General features: G+C 36.7%; 1 protein-coding gene across 2 annotated transcripts in view; it reads left to right on the top strand.

Moving 5' to 3' along the window:
- Positions 1-20970, top strand: part of GMCL1 (germ cell-less 1, spermatogenesis associated) — a 38424-nt gene extending 17454 nt beyond the window's left edge. Inside the window, exons 8-14 of one of the 2 annotated variants that reach the window (XM_045979774.1) lie at positions 881-971; positions 2664-2801; positions 5172-5241; positions 8010-8085; positions 11642-11787; positions 14500-14587; positions 19326-20967. In XM_045979774.1, the coding sequence (XP_045835730.1) occupies positions 881-971; positions 2664-2801; positions 5172-5241; positions 8010-8085; positions 11642-11787; positions 14500-14587; positions 19326-19454 (738 nt within the window). In that variant the 3' untranslated portion in view covers positions 19455-20967. Of the gene's footprint in view, positions 1-880; positions 972-2663; positions 2802-5171; positions 5242-8009; positions 8086-11641; positions 11788-14499; positions 14588-19325 lie in introns of both variants that reach the window. The other variant, XM_045979775.1, reaches the window with a different exon arrangement.
- The last annotated feature ends 1199 nt before the right edge of the window (positions 20971-22169 follow it).

Below are 22169 nucleotides of genomic sequence, written 5' to 3'. Positions count from 1 at the left end.
CTTACTGTGTGTTGGGCATGATCAAAGTAAGTTACACAGAATAATTCTTTTAATATCCTATGAGGTATCACGTTCATTTTATAAATGAAGAAATTAAGGCCCAGAAAAATTAAGTAATTTGCCCAGCTGTAATTGGCAGGCAAGGTTTTAAAAACCCATGGCCCTAACTAGTCTGTATACTATCTCAACAGTAATAAAACAATAAGAAATTCCTTTTTCCCTTTTTAAATAAATTATTATCAAATTATCTATTAAATTATTAAGTAATTAGGCATATTTTATAACCTTAATGATACATAGCAAAATTGAGTTAATAGATGAGTAGAATAAATGAGTGTAAAATTACTAATGTAATATATATTAAATGTAATATATATTAAACCTTTAGCATTTTAATTGTGTAACTATACTGCATTTGAGGCCTTAAATACTTCAGGAATTCATTTATTCTTTATCACACATTGTTTTAGTTTTTAGCATTGGACCACAATTAAAGTACCATAGACCTTTGGACCATGATGAAAGGGAGAGAGGGGCAAAGGGAGAGTGAGAGAGAGGGAGCGAGGAAGAGAGAGAATCTTAAACAGGCTCAGTACAGTGTGGAACCCAATGTAGGGCTCAGCCTCACAACCCTAAAATCGTGACCTGAGCCGAAGTCAAGAGTTGGATGCTTAACCGACTGAGCCACCCAGGTGCCCCAGAGCTATGATGAATTTAAAGCTTGTAAGCATGTCATATAACAGTTCTATTTCTTTCAGTTGCATGTACTAGAAATTAAATTTTTTAGATATTACGTTTTAAGGTGGAAGCAGTATGAATGTAAAATTGTAACATGATGAAATCTTACAATTTTTTTCTTAAATTTGCTTTTTTAACCTAGTGGATGTTCCTTCAACTTGTGCCTTCATGGAATGGATCTTTAAAACAACTTTTGACTGAAACAGATGTCTGGTTTTCTAAGAGGAGAAAAGGTATGCCTGAAATTTTTATTAAGCACTTGTTTTGAGAGTCTTTTTAACTGAAATTTTTTGAAATCAGGTCCTAACTTATTTGTAGACCTAGAGAATTTTAGATCTGGTGAAGACTTTAAGCAGTTATCTAATTCAGCCCCTAATTTAAATTGAGAAAAATAAAGCTGGATAAGAAAAACGCCTTTCAAGTATTAACTGAATTATTACTCCTTGGACTAACACCATAGTTTGACCCCCCCCAAAGTATTACCTTTCTTATTTTATTACCAACAGGTCTTGGTGATTACATTTGTCTTTTGTTTGACCACACTGAATTTTCTGTAACACATTAATCCTGTCTATCAGGCAACTGTTCTTAACAAGGTGGGGAGGGTCCCATCTACAGGCTTCATTATGTCACAACCCTCAAAACTGTATGCAGAACTTTATATGTATGCTTGTATTGCATGTATTTTGCGAGGTGAGAACTTATATAATTTTTGTTAGATTCTCAGAGAAGACTGATCTAAATAAAATTCATTAAGATCTACTGCCATTAAATTCTTATTTGGATAGAGGTGGAACAATGTATTTTTTACTTTGCTAAAACAGATAATAGGGAAAAAATATTAGGTGCAAAGAAGTGGGTAAATCACATTCCTTAGTTCATGATTTTCTTAGTTCACAGTCATTTTTAGCCCATGCATGGCCACCTTTTTTGATTATTTTTAATAATATATTGAACCCCCACAAACTAATCTTCAAGGACTAGAACATTAGCAACTTCAGTCTACTCCTGTGCTTCTCTCCTATTGTGTCTCTCTGACTTTCCCAACCACTATCTTGAATTTTGTGTTTATTACTCCCTTAAAAAAATGTTATTGCATTACATATGTATGTCTTAATATCCTGGTCTATGAAAAAAATAATCCCTGATTTGCAGTGTTTTAAAATTTCCATGATATGAATTCTCCCAGTGTGGCCAGTTCTAAGCTACCAATACGACATCATTGACACTGAATGCAGAGTTGAGAGAGGAAATGCACACCATCAGCTTGTATAAGCCAGTGCAAACCATCTCCAGCACACCACTAGACAATATATCATTTGATTTTAGTTGGTATTGAACTATTTTAATACATATGTTGCAAATCAATGGCCATATTGTCTTTGTATCTTGTTTTGTATTTTAATAGAGAATTAATGTATTAACTAGTAGTGTTCATCACATGTAGCGAAAACATAAATTAGATGAACCGCAAGAGACAAATCCATGTCCTGTGTATCTTATGAAGACCCTTAAGTTTGGCATTTGAGCCCTGGAGTTCCACTGGAGTGTTCAGTCCCTGGAAAGAGGGTTTCTGGAGAGATACCGTAACCCTAACTACCGTTCTCAAGCCATCCTTTCCCAAACCTTGCAGCATTGGAAACTCCAAACCCCAGAACTAGGTGTACACCTGAATTCCTAGCCCAAAAGCCACTTGGGACCAAAATTAATCTCCTGGGGCTTCTTCCTAAATCTCCAAGTTTTTATCCATATACCACAGGTTTATATAATCTTTGAAAACTAGTTTATTTATGTTCTAATCGACATACACGTGTGTGTATCTGTGTGTGTGTGTGTGTGTATGTGTATCTCCCTGCCCATAAAAACATTTAGGGATAAAATAGATTTGAAAATAATGCCTATTGAATTTAAACTGTTTTTTATAGATTTTGAAGGTACGACTTTCCTTGAAACGGAACAAGGAAAACCATTTATGTCAGTATTCAGACATTTAAGGTTACAGTATATTATCAGTGATTTGGCCTCTGCAAGAATTATTGAACAAGATTCTCTAGTACCTTCAGGTAAGAGAACATGACTTAATTATGACTTTAAGTATTATCTTTCTGATTATAATAGTAATACATGTCATAGAAAAGAGTAAAAAGAGAAAAGAAATTACCCTTAATCCCAGAAAGATTACACATTTTTGTACCAAAGTGAAATCATACTACATAGGTAATTTTCTGTGTTCACATTCTTTTTTTTTTTTTTTAAGATTCTATTTAATTATTTACTTGACAGATCACAGGTAGGCAGAGAGGGAAGCAGAGAGAGAGGGGGAAGCAGGCTCCCCACTGAGCAGAGAGCCCGATTCGGGGCTCGATCCCAAGACTCTGGGATCATGACCTGAGCCGAAGGCAGAGGCTTAACCCACTGAGCCACCCAAGTGCCCCATGTGTTCACATTCTATATTGAGTATTTTCCTTTATCTTTAAGGATTACCCAAACTATTTATATGACTCTAGTTTTTGTGATGCAGTTATGTTTTATGTTTTAAGTATGAGCTAAGAGAAATTAATCCCATCATCTAGAATGAATATCTTGATGAATTCTTCTAGTCCTCTTTATTATTATGTATACATTAAAATAAAAACAAAGGTGTACCAAGTTTATATATTAATATGGATGTTCTTTAATCTGGTTAACTAGTACAATATTTTAGACCAGACTTTTACTTTATTTTTTGAATGGGCCATATGTAGTTTATTAATATGCAAAATAAGTCTGATTCATTTTCTGAGATGCTTCACTGGGATTGTTTTGGACCCAACTTGACTTTCCCTTCTATTATTTTTTCTGGATTTTTACCTCTAGACCAGACTTTTAAAAAATGAGTGTTGAAGTATTTGAAGCATACTTATACATTTGGTTGGGAATAGATAAAACAAGAAAAATAAATATGGTACTAAGCCAATTATAACTATATTATTAATAAGTTTCTTTAACTAAAATTTCAGTTTTACATAGACTTGTGCAAAAAATGGTTTGCTTTATTCAAGGGAAAAAAATTATAACTTTTATTCCATTTAGACTGAATTAAAATCTCTTTTTAATATGTTACCTAAATCTAATTCGCCAAAATTATTTTTTAAAGATTTATTTATTTTAGAGAGAGAGCAAGCTAACAGGCAGGAGGGGCAGAGGGAAGGGGAAGAGAGAATCTCAGGCAGACTTCGTGCACAGTGCCAATGTAGAGTTCTTGTCTCACAACCCCGAGATTACAGCCTGAGCTGGAACCAAGAGTTGGATGCTTAAACCAACCATGCCATGCAGGCGCCCCCCAGAATTATATTTTGAGTATGCATGATATATCTGATCATTTATTTACCACTAATTAGTTGTTATTTTTAGATAATTTAATAAAACTATTTATTTAATTTTCTATAAAAGTTACATAAAAACTGAAAATATTACTTTAGGTATGTTTCTTACAAAAATTAATATGATCTATGAAAAGGAAACTATTAAATGCAAGAATCTACTTTTAACTAAAGATTTAAATCCTAATTTGAATGCATGTAATCTGGGGCGCCTTGGGTGACTGAGTGGGTTGAGCATCTGCCTTCGACCAAGGTCATGATCCTAAGGTCCCGGGATGGAGCCCCACATTGGGCTCCTTGCTCAGTGAGGAGCCTGCTTCTCCTTCTCCCTCTGTTGCTCTTCCTGCTTGTACACTCTCCACCCCACCCACCCCCTGGTAAATAAATAAATAAATAAATAAAATCTTTTAGAAAATAATAAATGCGGGGCACCTGGGTGGCTCAGTGGTTTAAGCCGCTGCCTTCGGCTCGGGTCATGATCTCAGGGTCCTGGGATCGAGTCCCGCATTGGGCTCTCTGCTCGGTAGGGAGCCTGCTTCCCTCTCACTCTCTCTGCCTGCCTCTCTGCCTACTTGTGATCTCTCTCTGTCATAAATAAATAAAATCTTTAAAAAAAAAAAAAGAAAAGAAAATAATAAATGCACGTAATCTAAGTAGAGTCTATCCTAAAGGAAAGCAAAATAGCCTTTGCCACACTAAAATCATTAAGCCCGTATTGTTATAGCATTTTTATAAAATATAAACTACCAGCTTTATTTATTGCTATTTTAAACTTGAGTTTAGAAATGGTCAGGACGCCTGGGTGGCTCAGTGGGTTAAGTCTCTGCCTTCGGGCTCAGGTCATGATCTCAAGGTCTTGGGATCGAGCTCCACCTCGGGCTCTCTGCTCAGCAGGGAGCCTGCTTCCTCCCCATCACCCCCTCTCTGCCTACTTGTGATCTCTGTCAAATAAGTAAATAAAATCTTAAAAAAAAAAAAAAGTAACAATTTTATCAAGTTCTTAAAATTTTTAAATGCTTTATGTTCTTCAATATTTATTATTATTCTTTTATGCTTATTTTTCTATTTTAGAATGGCTGTCTTCAGTGTACAAACAGCAGTGGCTTGCTATGCTCCGGGCAGAACAAGACAGTGAGGTGGGGTAAGTCTATTAGATCATAGCACTGTTGGTAAAAAGCAAACAAACCCCAAACGGGTTTTCTGCTGTGAATTTTTAAACGCATTTATTATATTGAAAAATTAAGAGATGTTAAAGTAGAGAAAATATCACTAATCAACTTTTATTCCTATATTTCTGTAACATGATCGATATTATTAATAATCTTTCTGGTCAATTAATGGAACATTTGAATAGTCATTTGCTGTATTTGTAAAAATTGAGTAATTCATAAACTGTTTCACCTAGTGTTGTATAATGATTTTCTTTCAACATATGGAAATATAACTTGGAATAATGCTTCTGCCAAGCCTGATTTTCATATTTCTATGTAGGTAAAGCTACTTCTATTTGTTATAAAATTCTAACCTATTAATTAGCTAATAAGTGTTTTGAATACCTTTGAGTCTGAAATGAGTTGAAATAATCCAGTTATAGATGCCCTCCTGAAAAAATATTTCTGTGCTTTTTTCATCTGAAGGGAAAGCGGATTATCTGTTCTTTTGGTGTGCTTTGCAGGTCACAGACGTGCTTCCACACTTATTATTTGATCTATATACTGGCTCCTTGGTATAGACTGTGTGAGCAGACAGTCCATCTGAGAGTGTATATGGAAGAGGCCTTAAGGTTGACATTTTTGCCCCGATCTCTTTTAACCCATTTTTATACACCAAAAGACCTGCTAAAATATATGACCTTATGATTATATCCAAACAGTGACTGTATGAAAGTGTTATACAGACTCATGGTAATGTGATTATGAGGTTATTATCCAGGATTCTTGGTTTCTGCTTTATTGATAATTTATTTTCAATCTTTTTCCAAATATATTCACAGCACACTTATCCTACACAAATATAGTAAGATTGTTGAAATAGAAATAATAAATCAAAAAACAACAAAAAAAGAAAGTTAATTATTTAATGGAATTCAGATTTGAAGCCTTCTGTAATATATGCAATATTTTCAAAATCATCCTCATTCTTTTGTATATTCAGTTTTTAGATATTAGATGTTCTTATTTTTCAACATTTCCCTCCTCTGTATCTATGAACTGAGCATAGAATCTGACCTAAGAAACTGAGCTGGACTGAGTGGGTTCCCTCCCCTCAGAAGTGTATGTATGTAGGATTATAGCACTGCTACGAAGTGCTGTGTTTGATAGATACTGAGCCCCTCCTCATTGCTGCAGGGCTACTGAAGCGAGACAGTATGTTTCTGGGATGTTAGGTTATAATGTAGTGAAGTCTGCCTCCAGGGTTCTCCTCTTCCATGCTCTTCCACACTGCCGACAGGTTATCTTTCTGAAGCAGAAATAGAATTATGTCACTTCCCTGCTTAACTGTGTCCAGGGGTTTGATGATAGGGACAATTGTTATTCTTTGTGTGTGATATAAACATTTTTTAAAATTCCTTATCCTTAAGAAATTCATACTGAACTATTTACAGATTAAAGGATATGTCTGGAGAATTAGCCTCAAAACAATCAGTCAGGAGGGTTATGGGGAGAAGTGGGCTTAGAATAAAACTAAAACAAGATTAATGGAGCTAGATTGTTAGAACATTAAGCCCATTATACTGTTTTATCCACTTTTAGGTTTGAAATTTTTCATAAATAAAAAATGTGAAAGTAACAGATCTAATGCCTGGAAACTCTCTACCATCTACAGGAAAAGTTGAAACTCTTATTAGCATAGCATGGGGGACCCGTCTATAGTCCATCCCAAATGTCTTTCACTTCATACCATCACGTGCTCATCTTAGCTCTAGCTGTACTAAATTCTTCATCCATTTGGTATTTTTTTATGCTCTAGATTCTTCTTACCTACTATACCTTCTACCTGTAATGCCCTTCACCTGCATAGAATCCCACCCTTGACCTCTACCCCAACAAACTCCTTTTTAGGCACAAGTAATACCTCCTCTGTGATGAGCCCCCTCTAATCCCAGGCAGTAAATGTGCTTTCTTTGTGCTCCTAACATCACAACTCTCTCCACATTATTTTAATTATTACTTATATGTCTAGTTCCCTACTAGACTAAACTCGTGGGTATCAAGGACATGTTTTATTAGTTTTATATACATTTATGTATTTTTTATATATTGTATTTCAGTATTTTAGTTTGATGATGATGATGTCCCCAGTATCTAGGCACTTAATAAATGTTGTATAGGATGAATATATTGTATTACTTTTATCATTTGGAATTCCAAGCTAATAATAATGCATTTTTTGTTATCATAACTTGAAATAACAGTGTTTTTCTGGATTGGTTAAGATTTTTAAAGTAGGGAACCAGTTCTACAGCTGTTTCTATTAAATCTTGAGTTTGCATGACTATACTACATAAAAGATGGCTTGGATGTGAAACAGTAATGTCCAATGGTAGCTGAGACTGTCACATCTTAAATAATAGATTTTAACTTACTTTACGTAGTAGTTAGAATTTTAAGTGTTTTATTTTCTTGGTCACAGTTTCTCATAGACATTTTTTCCCTCTTCTCTGGTTTGGCTGAGCCCTAATAAAAAGTATTCTAGAAGTCAGGGCAATAAGTGAAACATTAATTTTTTTTTTTTTTTAAGCAAGGGCAGTGGACTAGATTTAATCCACAGATTCTATTATATCTATAACACAAAAAGGTATTTTTAAATCTATTAGCAATTTTTTCTGTTCTTTTAAACTTAAGAATTATTTTTAAACTATTAGTTGCCTATTTTCTATGAGATTTCACATCTTGTGTGTATTTCTAGGCCTCAAGAAATCAATAAAGAAGAACTAGAGGGAAATAGCATGAGGTGTGGTAGAAAGCTTGCCAAAGATGGGGAAGTAAGTATGGGTTATGACTTTTTAACATTCTCATGCAAATTGTAATACTATTAGTGCAAAAGACACTTTCAGTAACAATCATGACACCTGCCATACCTCAGAAGAGCTTTTTTGGTAGTTTCTATAGCTTGATCTCCTAGACAGGAAGTTAGTTGCTCAGTTGTGTTGCATGAGGCTGGTGAACTTTTTGTGTCCCACTAAGAGAAATAAGAAGAAGATGCCTCAGCAATCCAGAAATTAAGATAAGTAAGAAATTATATAGGAGCTATTATATAGTTAAAAGTGATTCTTTCTATTTTACAGTTACCTTAAATCAAAGACATTCAAACCCTTTGATTGCTACCCACATTTAGACTTCTGTTTTTCATTGTCACCATATATAAATGTATATAAGTGGGGCACCTGGGTGGCTCAGTGGATTAAAGCCTCTGCCTTCGGCTCAGGTCATGATCCCAGGGTCCTGGGATCGAGCCCTGCATCGGGTTCTCTGCTCAGCAGGGAGCCTACTTCCTCCTCTCTCTCTCTCTCTCTCTCTCTCTCTCTCTCTCTGCCTGCATCTCTGCCTACTTGTAATCTCTGTCAAATAAATAAATAAAATCTTTAAAAATAAATAAATGTATATAAGTGAAACAAAAGTATTGTGAAGTAGTACTTAACTGTTGCTGTGTCCAAAGGTCCTATTTTGTATTTAATTTTTTTAAAAAGTTTATTGTGACTCATTAAATTGATTTTAATGGGACATGAACTACATTTTTTAAAATCCCACTCTAATTGTAGTTTTCATCTTAAAAAATAATTCAGCCTGGGGTGCCTGAGTGGCTCAGTCAGTTAGATATCTGACTCTTGATTTCAGCTTAGGTCGTGGTCTCAGGATTGTGAGATCAAGCCCCACATCAGACTCATGCACTGGGCATGGAAACTGTTAAGGTTCTCTCTCTCTTCTCCTTCTGCCCCTCCCCCTTTAAAAAATAATAATAATTCAGCCCAATTTGGACAACCATTTGTTACTTTTCTCCTAAATTTTCCTTCATTGTAACTTCTTTGTTTTTAGAAGTTAATTATGTTTGCATTCATAATTGTGATAAATGTTAGCAGCATATGGAAGGAGAATAGGTAGGTGTCTTTATTTCTTAGTCTTCCTTGTTGCTGCTTCCATAACTTGTTCCTCCCTCACCCTTCATTGAATCACAGCTCCTTTGAAGCACATGCTTCTGCTATACCAGTCACGACCCTTATTGTAGCCATCATTCACAGGGCTATCTATATTTATCACTGTTCTTGGCACCAGTCTTGGTGATTTCAGCATCTCTGTTCCCTGACCTTCCTCCCCACAGTGGGCTTGTGCTCTACTCTACCTCCAGTACCCATTTCCTGGACACAGGTCCTCAGTTTTTGCTTTACTGAATAATACATCCCCTTCAGAATTGCCATTTCAAGCATATGATTTTCAGATTCCACTTCTGTTATCCTTCTAGCACTCTCTTTCTAGAACCTGGACTCATTGCATAAGTTACCCATATTTGTCTATACTTCTGTTTTCTGATGCTCTCTTGAGTTCACTCCAATTCATTTATCGCAGTAAACTCCAGTGAAACTACCATGCTATAGTCACCAGTGATTTCCACATCGCCAGGTCAGGTAGTTAGCTTTTAGTCTTCCAGAAGTTCTTGGTGACATGACACATCTGCACTCACTCTCTCTTAGAGATTTTCTCCATTTGACTTCCAGGACAGCACATCCTGCTGGTTTTCTTCCCAATTCAGTGGCTTCTAAGTCTTTGCCTAAGTGAAAGACTTAGTGACTTAGTGCCTAAGTGACTTCTAAGCCTTTGCCTATATCCTTCTCTTTCTCAGCAAGTGTTGGTATGACTAGAAGCTCAGTGCTTGGACTTCTTCCCTGTCGAAGCTCACTCCAAGATGATATCATCTAGTCCCATGACTTGACACTGATGACTTCTAACTCCAGATTCACATATGTAGCTACTCACTCGACATCTTTCTTAGAATCCTAGTAGCATCCTGAATAAAATAGTCCCAAGCTGAACTCTGATTTTCATCCCCAAACTTTCTCCTTTCCAAGTAATTCTCTAACCCATAAATGACCCCTCTGTTAATACATTGAATAAGCTCCAAACTTTGGCTATTTCTTTCTTAAATACCACAACTGGTGTTCATAAAAAATTCTTTCGGGCTCTACTTGTGAAATCTCTTCTTAGCTTGTCTGCCACTACCATCCAAGTCCAAGCCAGCATTATCTCTTGCCTGGGCTATGGTAACAGCCTCATAACTGCTCTCCCTGTTTTCACTTTTGCTCTTCTACATGTTGTTTTCCATACAGCAGCCAAAGTCATCTTTTTAAAATGCAAGATAGAGCATGTTACTTCCCTCCCTAAAACTTTCCATCAGCCTCTTACTGCACTTAGAAGAAATGCATGCTCTTCCTTACTTTGGACTTCGAGGCCTTACATTTTCTGACCCCTGACCAACTCTCTGAACTTATCCCCATCTTCTGTCCGCCCATGTGACTGCCCTAACCACATAGCCCTTCTTATTGTTCTCTTTGCCTAAGTCACCCTTTTCCCAGATAGTTACTGGTCTGCCCCTTAGTTGACTCAGCGCCCGGCTCACCTAGTATCTCCATGGAGACTTCCCTGATCACCTATCTGAACCAGCAGGCTTCCTAGCTAGGCCCTCCTTCCCTCTCCTGTCACTCTCTCCTGACATTTTATTCTGTTTTGTTCTCTTCCATTCCATTCCATGTATTCCTTCCACACAAACATATACACATATTAAAATACACATTCTACCAGGGCAGAAACTTGCTGTTCTTCTATGCCTAGAGCAGTACTTGGCACATGTTGTAATTCAGAATGTTGACCAAACACTTGAAGCTCTAACTTTCCTTTACTGTACTATACTGGCTTGCTTAATATTCCATTAACTATTGGGTGATGGATGAAACAAACGTGTGGACCCCATGTTGGTATTTAAAATAATTCAGTTGTGAGGTGCCTCGCAGACTCAGAAGAGCATGCAACTCTTGATCTCAGGGTCATGAGCCCCACATTGGATGTAGGGATTCCTAAATAAACTTTAAAAAATAAAGTACCAATATGTATGTGTCAGTTAGTTATTTAAGGAATTTAGAGTATTTTTAAAGCAAGGTGGGTTTTAGTGGGATCTTCCTACCTCTTTATAGACTCCTAGCCCCTAAGTTGTACCTTCTTAGAGTTGCAGTGAAAAGCCTTATTACTTATGATAGAATTGTGGTGTGGAGACATAACAAAACAGATCACGAAGAGGTGATATTAGGAAAATACCTTAAAGAATGACGATCATCAAGGCTGCTTTTCTGGCTCTGAAATGTACTGTACCCATGTGGTAAACCTTTATATATATTCACAGATATATTCTGTGTGGTAAGCCCTAAGGGAAAGGTATGCATGAGAGAGAAATATTTGGAGTGAGTTAAAGAAAGAAAAGACATTTTGAAATTTTTATCTTTGACTTGCTAGTGTGATAAACTGAAGTAAATCTTTCTCTTTTGTATTTCTTAGTACTGCTGGCGGTGGACAGGTTTTAACTTCGGCTTTGACCTGCTTGTAACTTACACCAATCGATACATCATTTTCAAACGCAATACGCTGAATCAGCCATGTAGTGGATCTGTCAGTTTACAGCCTCGAAGGAGCATAGCATTTAGGTAGGATGAAATTTCCCTGCTCCACTCCTCCTCACTCCAGAAAAAAACACAAGAAATAAAATAAAACCTGATCATTTATGCCAGCAGCAGTAGAGTTTTGGTAAGATACAGTATTTATGAAAGTGCAGGAAAAGAGTAAGGTTCTTTTCCTGTGAAATGTTAGTAATAATCCAAATCAAAAAGTTGGATCTAGTGTGTCAGAAAGAAAAGGCTGAATATAAATGATATAAGATGGTTAATAGGCTTGAAGCTGTTGCCTTGCTGCTGTTCTTGCAAATTAAAGGTCCAGAATGGAAAGACAGCAAGCTATTTTTCTAGGAAAACATGTTAATTGTCCTTCACTTTCTGTGGGATTTCATATGTCCAACTTTGCCTGGTCGTTGAACTGGCTATCTTATTGGAGAGGATGCTGACAAGTTGGAAAATAGCTTTATGAGCGGATTTTTTAAAGTCATATATTTATTTATACTTACCTTACACCATATACAAAAATTAACTCAAAATGGATTGAAGACTTAAACATAAGAGCTGAGACTATAAAACAACTCTTGGAAGAAAACATAGGGGGAAAGCTTTTTTTTTTTTTTTAAAGATTTTATTTATTTATTTCTTTGACACAGAGAGACAGACAGCGAGAGAGAGAACATAAGCAGGGAAAGTGGGAGAAGGTGAAGCAGGCTTCCTGCTGAGCAGGGAGCCCAATGCGGAACTTGATCCCACAACCCAGGGATCATGATGTGAACCAAAGGCAGATGCTTAATGACTGAGCCACCCCGGGGGAAAACTTGACGTTGGATTTGGCAATGATTTCTTTAGTATAACACCAAAGCATACGCAACAAAAGAAAAAAAATGAATTGGATTTTATCAAAATTTAAAACTCTTGTGTATCAAAGGACACTATCAACAAGAGTAAAAAGGCAATGGAGAGAATGGGAGAAATTATTTGCTAACCATGTAACTGATAAGGAGCTAATATCCAGAATATCTAGAGAACTCCTAAAACTCAACAACAAAAAAGCAAACAGCCTCATTCAAACATAAGCAGGGGATTTAAACATTTCTCCAAAGAAGATCTGCAGATGGCCAATACACATCTTTTCAAGCATGAAAGGATCTTGCTTGAAAAGATATTCAACATCACTAATCGTTAGAGAAACGCAGATCAAAGTCACAATGAGATGCCACTTCAAACCCATTAGAATGGTTATTATCAAAAACAAAACAGGGACGCCTGGGTGCCTCAGTCAGTTAAGCAGCTGCCTTCGGCTCAGGTCATGATCCTGGTGTCCTGGGATCGAGTCCTACATCGGGCTCCTTGCCCTGCGGGGTGCCTGCTTCTCCCTCTGCCTCTGCCTCCCATTCTGCCTGCCTGTGCGCTCTCTCTCTCTCTCTCTCTCTCTGACAAATAAATAAAAATAAAATCTTTTAAAAAAACAAAAAAAAAGTGTTGAGGATGTGGAGAAATTGGACCTTTGTTCGTTGCTAGTGGGAATGTAAAATGTATCTTTTGTGGAAAATGAAATGGCATTTCCTCAAAAAATTAAACATAGAATTACCATATGATCTAGCAATTCCTCTTCTGGGTATTACCCAAAAGAATTGTAAGGAGGGAGGCGCCTGGGTGACTTAGTTAAGTGTCTGCCTTCAGCTCAGATCATGATCCTGGAGTCCCAGAATCAAGCCCCATGTCAGGCCCCCGCTCAGCGGGGAGTCTGCTTCTCCGTCTGCCTTTGCCCCTCCCCCTGTGTTCTCTCTTGCTCACTCAAATAGTAATAAAATCTTTAAATAGATAGATAGATAGATAAAAGAATTGTACGGAGGGACTGGCAAAGATATTATTAGTGCATTCATTTTCGCAGCAACCTTATTTAATGGCCAGAATGTGAAAGCAACCCAATTGTTCATCAAGGATGTCCATTTAGATATTGTCTGTACCTACAATGGAATTTTCTTCAGCCTTGAAATGGAAGGAAATTCTTACACATGCACCAACATGAGCCTTGATGACATTATGTTAAGTGAAATAAGCCAGTCACAAAAGAATAGAGGCTACATGATTCCACTCATGCAGTACCTCAGGTAGACAAGTTCATAGAGAAAGTAGAATGGTGGTTGTCCAAGACCAAGGTAGGGGTAATGGGGAATCTGTGTTTGCTGGGTATAGACTTTCAGATGGGAAGATAAAAAAGTTCTGGAGATGGATGGCAGTGATGATTTTAGAACAGTGTAAATGTATTTAATGCTGAGAATTATACACTTAGAGATGGTTAAAAGGGTAAATTTTATGTATATTCTACCACAATAAAAAAAACACAGATAAATTAATTTATATCCCAGATATGTATAATAGCACACCTTACAAATCTCTAAGGGGATCAGTTTAGAATTCGAAAAGACTTCTAAAATCTTTATCGAATTAAAGAATATGGAAGAGAAAAGTAAATATTAAAGTGAGGGAGGGCTTGTTTAAATTAACCTGTGGTTCAAAAGTCATATGTTTAGGAGCATGAGATTCTTTTTTTTTTTTTTTTTCTTTTTTTTTTTTTTTTCCATTGTATTCATTCTTTTTGCACAACACCCAGTTAGGAGCATGAGATTCTTGATCTTGGGGTTGTGGGTTTGAGCCCCAGGTTGGGTGTAGAAATTACTTAAAAATCAAATCCTAAACCGATATGTCTGTTTTTTAATTTGTATTTTTTTTTAATCCTAGATTACGTTTGGCCTCTTTTGATAGTAGTGGAAAATTAATATGTAGTAGAACAACTGGCTATCAAATACTTACACTTGAAAAAGATCAGGTATGTTTGATTACTTCTCTATTGTATGGTTATAGTATTTGTCTTTTGAATCCTCTTTTGAAAATTCTTAAGTAGAATTAACATTTGATTTAAAGATTGGAAAGTTTTTTGTTTCTTGTTTTTTTAAGATTATTTATTTATTTATTTGACAGAGAGAGATCACAAGTAGGCAGAGAGACAGGTGTTGCGGGGGAAGCAGACTCCCTGCTGAGCAGAGAGCCAGATGTAGGGCTCTATCCCAGGACCCTGAGATCATGACCTGAGCAGAAGGCAGAGGCTTAACCCACTGAGCCACCCAAGTGCCCCAAGACTGATTGAAAAGTTTTTTGAAGGTAGAGATGGAAATACCATGTTCACATATGCATAATTTACCCCCATTTTATTAGAAGTAGAGCTAAGACAGAAAAAGAGAAAACAAAATTTGATTTGAGGGGCAGGGAAAAGCTGATAATTGGTAAATAATTGTTTATCCTGAATAACTTCTTTAAAAAGTTAGGAATCTTAATTGCTTTATCCATTGTGTTCATAAGTGCATTTATTTATAGATTAATAGCAAACACTTTGAAGATAATCCAGTATGTCTGCAATAGCTTCTGGATATTAAGAGAACATTGTCCTCTAGCACAATAGATTTCTAAAGTAGCAAGCATCTGTTATGTTCCCAAAACACTCTCTAAAGCTGTTTATTTAATTTGTTTCTTCATATATCACATGCATGCTGAAGTTCCAAAATGTCATGATGAGAAAGTAAACCATTTTTGAAAATATGAGCGCTATTAAAATATTAATGAAGTTGTTTTTTTTTTTTTTTAAGATTTTTATTTATTTATTTGACAGAGAGAGATCACAAGTAGACAGGCAGGCAGAGAAAGAGAGAGGGAAGCAGGCTCGCTGCTGAGCAGAGAGCCCGATGCGGGACTCGATCCCAGGACCCTGAGATCATGACCTGAGCCGAAGGCAGCGGCTTAACCCACTGAGCCACCCAGGCGCCCCAAAATATTAATGAAGTTTAAGGGTACCTGGGTGGCTTAGTCGGTTAAGCCCTTTCAGCTCAGTCCTGGGATCAAGCCCTGCATGGGCTCCCTGCTCAGTGGGCTGTCTCCTTTTCCCCCGCTGCTCATGCTCACTGGAACACATGCTGTGTCTTGCTCACATGAGCGCATGCTCTCGCACGTTTCCCCACCCCCCCCACGTAAATAAATAATCTTTTTTTTTTTTTTTAAGATTTTATTTATTTATTTGACAGAGCTCACAAGTAGGCAGAGAGGCAGGCAGAGAGAGAGGATGAAGCAGGTTCCCCGCTGAGCAGAGAGCCCGATGCGGGGCTCAATCCCAGGACCCTGAGACCATGACCTGAGCCGAAGGCAGAGGCTTAACCCACTGAGCCACCCAGGCACCCCTAAATAAATAATCTTAAAAAAATATTAAGGAAGTTTACTTCTATTAAAACTAATCACCATTCCAAGGGACATAGTGTTTTAGTAAGGCGTTCAGAGCCCATAGTTCACATAAATTATTAGAAATTAGCTGTTTTCTTTAGACCAAAGAGCCTCTGACAGAATATCAGAATTTAGCACTGCAAGGACCTTGAAGTGATAGTTCTAACCTTCCATAGCCTGTATGAGAACTCCTTTAATCACATTCTGACAGAGGATCCTCCACTTGTTGTAATTCTAGCAATAGAGCAGACTCTCTCACATGGTAGATAATATTTGAGAAGGTAGATATATATAATAAGAAAAGTTCAAATCTGCCTTCAGTAGAACTCTGTTGGTCCCCCTGGCACCCTCTGGAGCTGCATGAGCAATGGCTGTCTTTACTTTCTACCTAGAACTCATAAAAAGTTCTGTCATGGCTCAAAGTAGCCAGAGACATGGAAACACCAGGCCAAGATAATAGTTGTATTTGAAGTGTTTCTTGAGTTGTTCATTCAGAAACATTGGAATCCTTGCTGGGTGCTAGGTTCTGTGCCACCCAGGCGCCCCTGATTTTTGTATATTCTATGGCTATCTGTCTTACAGAACTATGCAGACTAGATTTGCATTTAGATGAAGGATTTCAGCAATGTGTGTGAAGGATTAGAGACATGGTAATAGGTGAAAGGTGATTTTGAAGCTATTGCTATAATCCAGATAAAGAATGAAAACCTTAATTTAAGGAAGGTAGCAATGGGGATGAAGAAACGATGGGTTCTAGAAATAAAGCAGTGCAGTTGATAGAATTTGGTGCCTAATTGTGTGAAGGTAAGAGAGCAGTTAAAGATAGTTCCTAGGGACCCCCGGGTGTTTGGTTGGTTAAGGGTTTGCCTTCGGCTTGGGTCGTGATCCCAAGGTCCTGGGTTTGAGTCCCACGTCGGGCTCTCTGCTCAACTGGGTGTCTTCTTCTCCCTCTGCTACTCCCCCTGCTTGTGCTCTCTCTCTCTGACAAATAAATAAAATATATTTTTTAATGTTCCTACTGTCTTGATTTATAGTAGTTTTTCCTTTGATTTGAGTTATAGGAAGGAAAATGAACATGACCAAGTACGGGTGAAAATATGATGAATTCGGTTTAAGCCATATTTAATTTGAGGGCCTTGAGATAAAAGTGTGTTGGGTGGGGGATAAATGCTTCTGGCTTTACAGGCATTGCCTGGGGAAGAAATAATGACTGGATGAGATAGCTTCCAGGGAATATGTAGGGCGTCTAACAGGTCAGAAACATAGGGGACACTGGTACTTGAGAGATGGGCAAAAAAAGTAACCTGGTGAGACATTCAAGAGCTGGAATGGGGAGTCAAAGTCAAATTGGAAGAGTGAAAGTAGAGATGACCCGTAAAGAAGAGGTAGTAGCCAGTAGCTGATGATTTGAATCGGAGTTGCTTATAGCTAAGTGAAGACTTCCAGTGGAGAGTTAGATGTATAGATCCTGGAATTCAGACCTAGATGAAGCATGTGGAGTGGTAATAGAGCTCTAGTACAGAATAGGTGGTGAGCCTCAGAGAAGCAGGGATTTGTGAAGATGGAGAAGTAATTAGTCTGGAAATAGAAATGGAAACCTAGGAAGATGCCGCCACTCTGTCTGTTGTCTATGGGCTTCTCAGCTTCCACTCGTGGAGGAAAGAAAATGGAACTTACAGCGCTTCGGTGTGAACATAGATGTAAATTGAGCTCTCACGTGGAATTAAAGGTTTAGTAAAGCTAAGATTAAATCTGTCTAGTTTGGGGATAGGGATTGGGAATTAGTACAACCTAATACTCAGAAATCAGTTTGTCCTTCCAGCTCTCAAGTAATGTCCACATGGCTCCCCTCTTATCCAAAAGTTGGCACTTAGGCCTACCCCTACCCCCAGCCCTAACTATTTTGAAATACTAGAATCTTCCTTGGAGTTTTTGTTTTGTTGTAACACTGAATCTTGGTTTTTATCATCAAATACACAAATTGACAAAACAAATGTCCTCAACAAATTTAGTAAGTGTGCCTTCACCTGGGTTGTAGCTACAGACTTTGTCTAGGCCAGGCTCACTCAAGGTTCTAAAGACCAGGATGACTCAAGCTTCTAAAGACCAACCATGTTTGACATCATTCCTCTCTGCTAACCCCCTGTTAATACCATCAGCCTGGGTGATTGCCTCACTTGACCCATCATCTCACCCTTTTCATTCACTAACATTTTTTTTAAACACCACTTTCCCTATTTGGGGGTCTGTGGGGATACCGTGTGTGTGTGTGTGTGTGTGTGTGTGTGTGTGTGTGTTCCTTACCTTCTTTATCCAATTTTTCTTGCTTTTCCCCCAGTACAGAAGCCATGTCCAATTAAGCCTACATCAGTCATTCACATGTTCCAGTGTGTTAATCTCTCTCCATTGCAGGAGCATCTTCTGTAGTAAAAAATAAAAAACAGTGTTTAATATTTAATACTGTGTTCTTCAAAATACATAAAATAAGGCAGAACTAATGTAAATTACTGCAGAAAACGTATCTAAGGATTCAAAAAGTAGAAGTTCCAGTGCTGCTCCTTTTACTCTAAAGACTCACTCTTTTCACCAAATGCTGTTCATACAGGGTTCCAAATGGACATCTGTAGAATGAGAGATGGTTACATTTGTGGCTCTCAGGTATAGGATCAAATCCTGTCTCTGTGAGATTTCAGGGCATTCTCTTGTGCACTGATGTAACTGAGCCTGAAATTTTTACAGGATAATGTATTTTACATTCCAAGAGACAAATCATATGTTTGCATTAGAGACAGTGGAAACTCTCAGACAAGAGTGGGAACATGAGAACCAAGCTTGTTGGTGCTAATAATGGCTTCCCACCTTCTTCCCATTTAATTGCTCTATCTAAAGGCCATCAGGAAATGAAGCCAAATTGCCATATATTTCTTGACTATATCTGTTCATAAAATATGTAGGTACTTGATAGAAATTTTTCAATAGTGAAAATAATTTCCATTACTATTTCATACTTGGCCAGCTTTGCTGAGTCCTCTATGTGCATTGTCTCATTTAATTCTCACTATAATCATGTGAGGTGGGTAGTTTTATTTATTTTACAGTAAGAAAGCTGCAGTTGACAAGTCATTGACTGCCCAATGTCACAGCTAGTTGATGGGAGTTTCAAGATTAGAACAATGACTTTGAGACTTGAGATGCAAGGTCTTAACCACCATGTGATCGCCTACAGTTTACTCAATTCAACAGTTTGGTTTTCTGTTTTCTGTTTGTCTTGTCATTAAAGCTATACATTTGTTTTATAGGAACAAGTAGTGATGAACTTGGACAGCAGACTTCTGATCTTCCCTTTATACATCTGCTGTAACTTCCTGTATATATCGCCAGAAAAAAGAACTGAAAATAATCGTCATCCAGAAAATGCAGAAAACTGAGGATCTCATCAGTTGGAAACAGTAGCACTTTGAAAACTTTTTTGGCCAGCTTTAATTTAATGGCCCTACTGATAATCACATCTAAGGTGACTAACAATGACAAAGGCCTTATGAACTGTACAGATAATACAGAAGACTATTCTTATGCTCATTACATTTCTATGCATACATGAAAAAAACATTTTAAAGCCAAGAAAGTATCTGTTGAACCATTTGTTACAAAGATGTTGACTCATGCTTTTAATTTTTAAGCATCAGTAGAAAATCGCTGTAGGTAAATTTCACATTGCAGCCTAATATAGGGTTAATTTTTAGTTTAAACCTTGATCCTGTCTAATGTTAGTGAATGTCAGTTATCTATCTGTAAATTTATTTTTATTTGGCTACGAACGCTAAAGGAACAATTGAATGGCGAATTATAAATGCTCTTTCAGTTGGTGCATTTAAAGCTGTCTTTTAATTTTTTCAAATGCTCTTTATGATTCCTCCTCATATTCTGATATCCCTCCAAGCTGTGCTTGTTTTTGATCATTAAATACTTTTTTGTGGTTTTGGAGACGAAGCTGGGGAATTTTTTATTTAACGTAAGCATTTTCATGCTATTTTATTTTGCTTTTAATTTAGGTTTCTTAGGATTTTTAACAAAATCAGCTTTAGACTTTCAAATGAACTTGAATGGGGGAGAAAATCAGTTTGAACCTGAGGATATTTCTTTGCCTTACATGGTCTTTTCTTTGACATTCTGTACTTTATTCTTAGGTCATGGATTATTTATGTACCAAATACTACACTTTAAACATTTTCATATTCTCTAATCTTCAGAATTATTTATGTTCAAATTTTGGTTGGGAATCCTATTTCCTACTTAAGCTCAGGACCTTATAACCTCTGAATTGAGTGCCTTTGAGTTATACATGCTAATAGAAATTTCAGAGTATATGTAAATAAGGTCAGAGGATCTCATAGAAGCTTACAGTAAAACATTAATGTAAAAATAGAACTTATTTTTGTCAAAAATGGGATGTACACTTGTCATGATTTATATGTTTCCTTCTTGTGTTCACTGCTGTTTTGCAAATAGCCATGCTCGTCTTCTTTCCAGTGAGAGTAAAGGCTTTTTGTGGTTGCTGTATATTTGTAGTATGTTTTAAAAATTGGGAATCATTTTTATGTGTCTGTACAAATAATAAATACCCATTTGGAAGAAGAATAAATAAGCTCTTATATAAAATGGACCAAAAGAAAAAAAAAACCGTCTGTTGAAAACAGAGTTTTCTTCTTTCTGGTTAGACTTTTTTCCCAATTAGATTTAACTTCTAGAATTTGATAGTTTTTCTTCCTCAGTAATTTGTCTGTATGTTCATAAATTGCTTTTCTCCTTTCAAAATGAATCCTCTTTGACTTAAAGGGAAACTTTTAAATGCCTCCCCCTCTCCCACCCCCAAACTGTAGCTTAAATGTTTTATTTTATTATTTTATTTTTTTGAAAGATTTTATTTATTTATTTGACAGAGACACAGCAAGAGAGGGAACACAACCAGGGGGAGTGAGAGAGGGGGAAGCAGGCTTCTTGCTGAGCAGGGAGCCCAATGCGGGGCTTGATCCCAGGACCCTGGGATCATGACCTGAGCCAAAGACAGACCTTAACAACTGAGCCACCCCAGTGTGCCCCTTTGTTTAAATGTTTTAAATACAATAATTTAGCTATATCAAGAGGCTGCTTTTCTTATTTTTATATTTCGCTATAACATATCTTTCATGAGATGCTTTTTTTCTGTCTTATTCTAGCATCAGAGGTTCCTCACTAAAAAATACAAAGAACTTTAATTTGAATTATGTGGTTAATTGAATTTTTAGAAATACTGGGAGTTAAGAGAAAGTTTGAGTGTATTAGTGAGTAAAATTAACTATTTCATTTCATTATATAAATTATCCAAATTTGAATTATATATGGTTCCTGTTCCTTGGTTCTTTCCTATCCAAATTGCTTACATCGTCCACAAATAAGAGCTACTTCTTCAATCACAAGTAGGTTGTGTTCTCATCTGAGAAATTGATCATTTGTCAGCTACTGATAGTAGAAATTTGTTTTTATTTCCTTAGCAGCAACTTTTCATTCTTTTCAATGGGAATATTTTCCATAAAGTATTAATAGTATCAGCTGAAGTATCACATAAACCATTATATGAAAGCTTTTGTGTTTGACTGCCTTTTGCCTCATAGCCATTGCCAAATCTTTTTTAAGTTCCTAAGGCTAGAAAACGATATTTACCCATTATTAATAATTATTAGTAAATTGTCTTTTAGCATCAGTTTACTCAAAGTAAAGTAGTGGTCCTTAAGAGAAAATATTCTAGAGCCTCATGCTAAATTATTAAAGAGGAATATGAACATATCTTTTTTTAATGGATTTCCCTTGAAACTTAGCAAGGTATAGTCAAAATTAAATGAACAGTGGTAGTCACTAGTTTTAGTAACTGTTCAGTGGCTCACATTTTAAGTCTTTCAATGGGATTACCATTATATATTAATAATTTTCAGTATCAAGTGCAAAATTGAGGTTACCAAGGATCACTGTGGTTATTTTTTAAAATTTATTTAAATTCAAGTTAGCTAACATAGAATATAGTACTGGTTTCAGGAGCAGAACGTAGTGATTCATCACTTACATAGAACATGCAGCACTCATCCCATTTTTAAGGGCTTGAACTCAAG

This window comes from Meles meles, chromosome 15 (assembly GCF_922984935.1).
Source record: "Meles meles chromosome 15, mMelMel3.1 paternal haplotype, whole genome shotgun sequence".
NCBI lineage: Eukaryota > Metazoa > Chordata > Mammalia > Carnivora > Mustelidae > Meles > Meles meles.
This window is presented reverse-complemented; position numbering and strand designations above follow the sequence as displayed.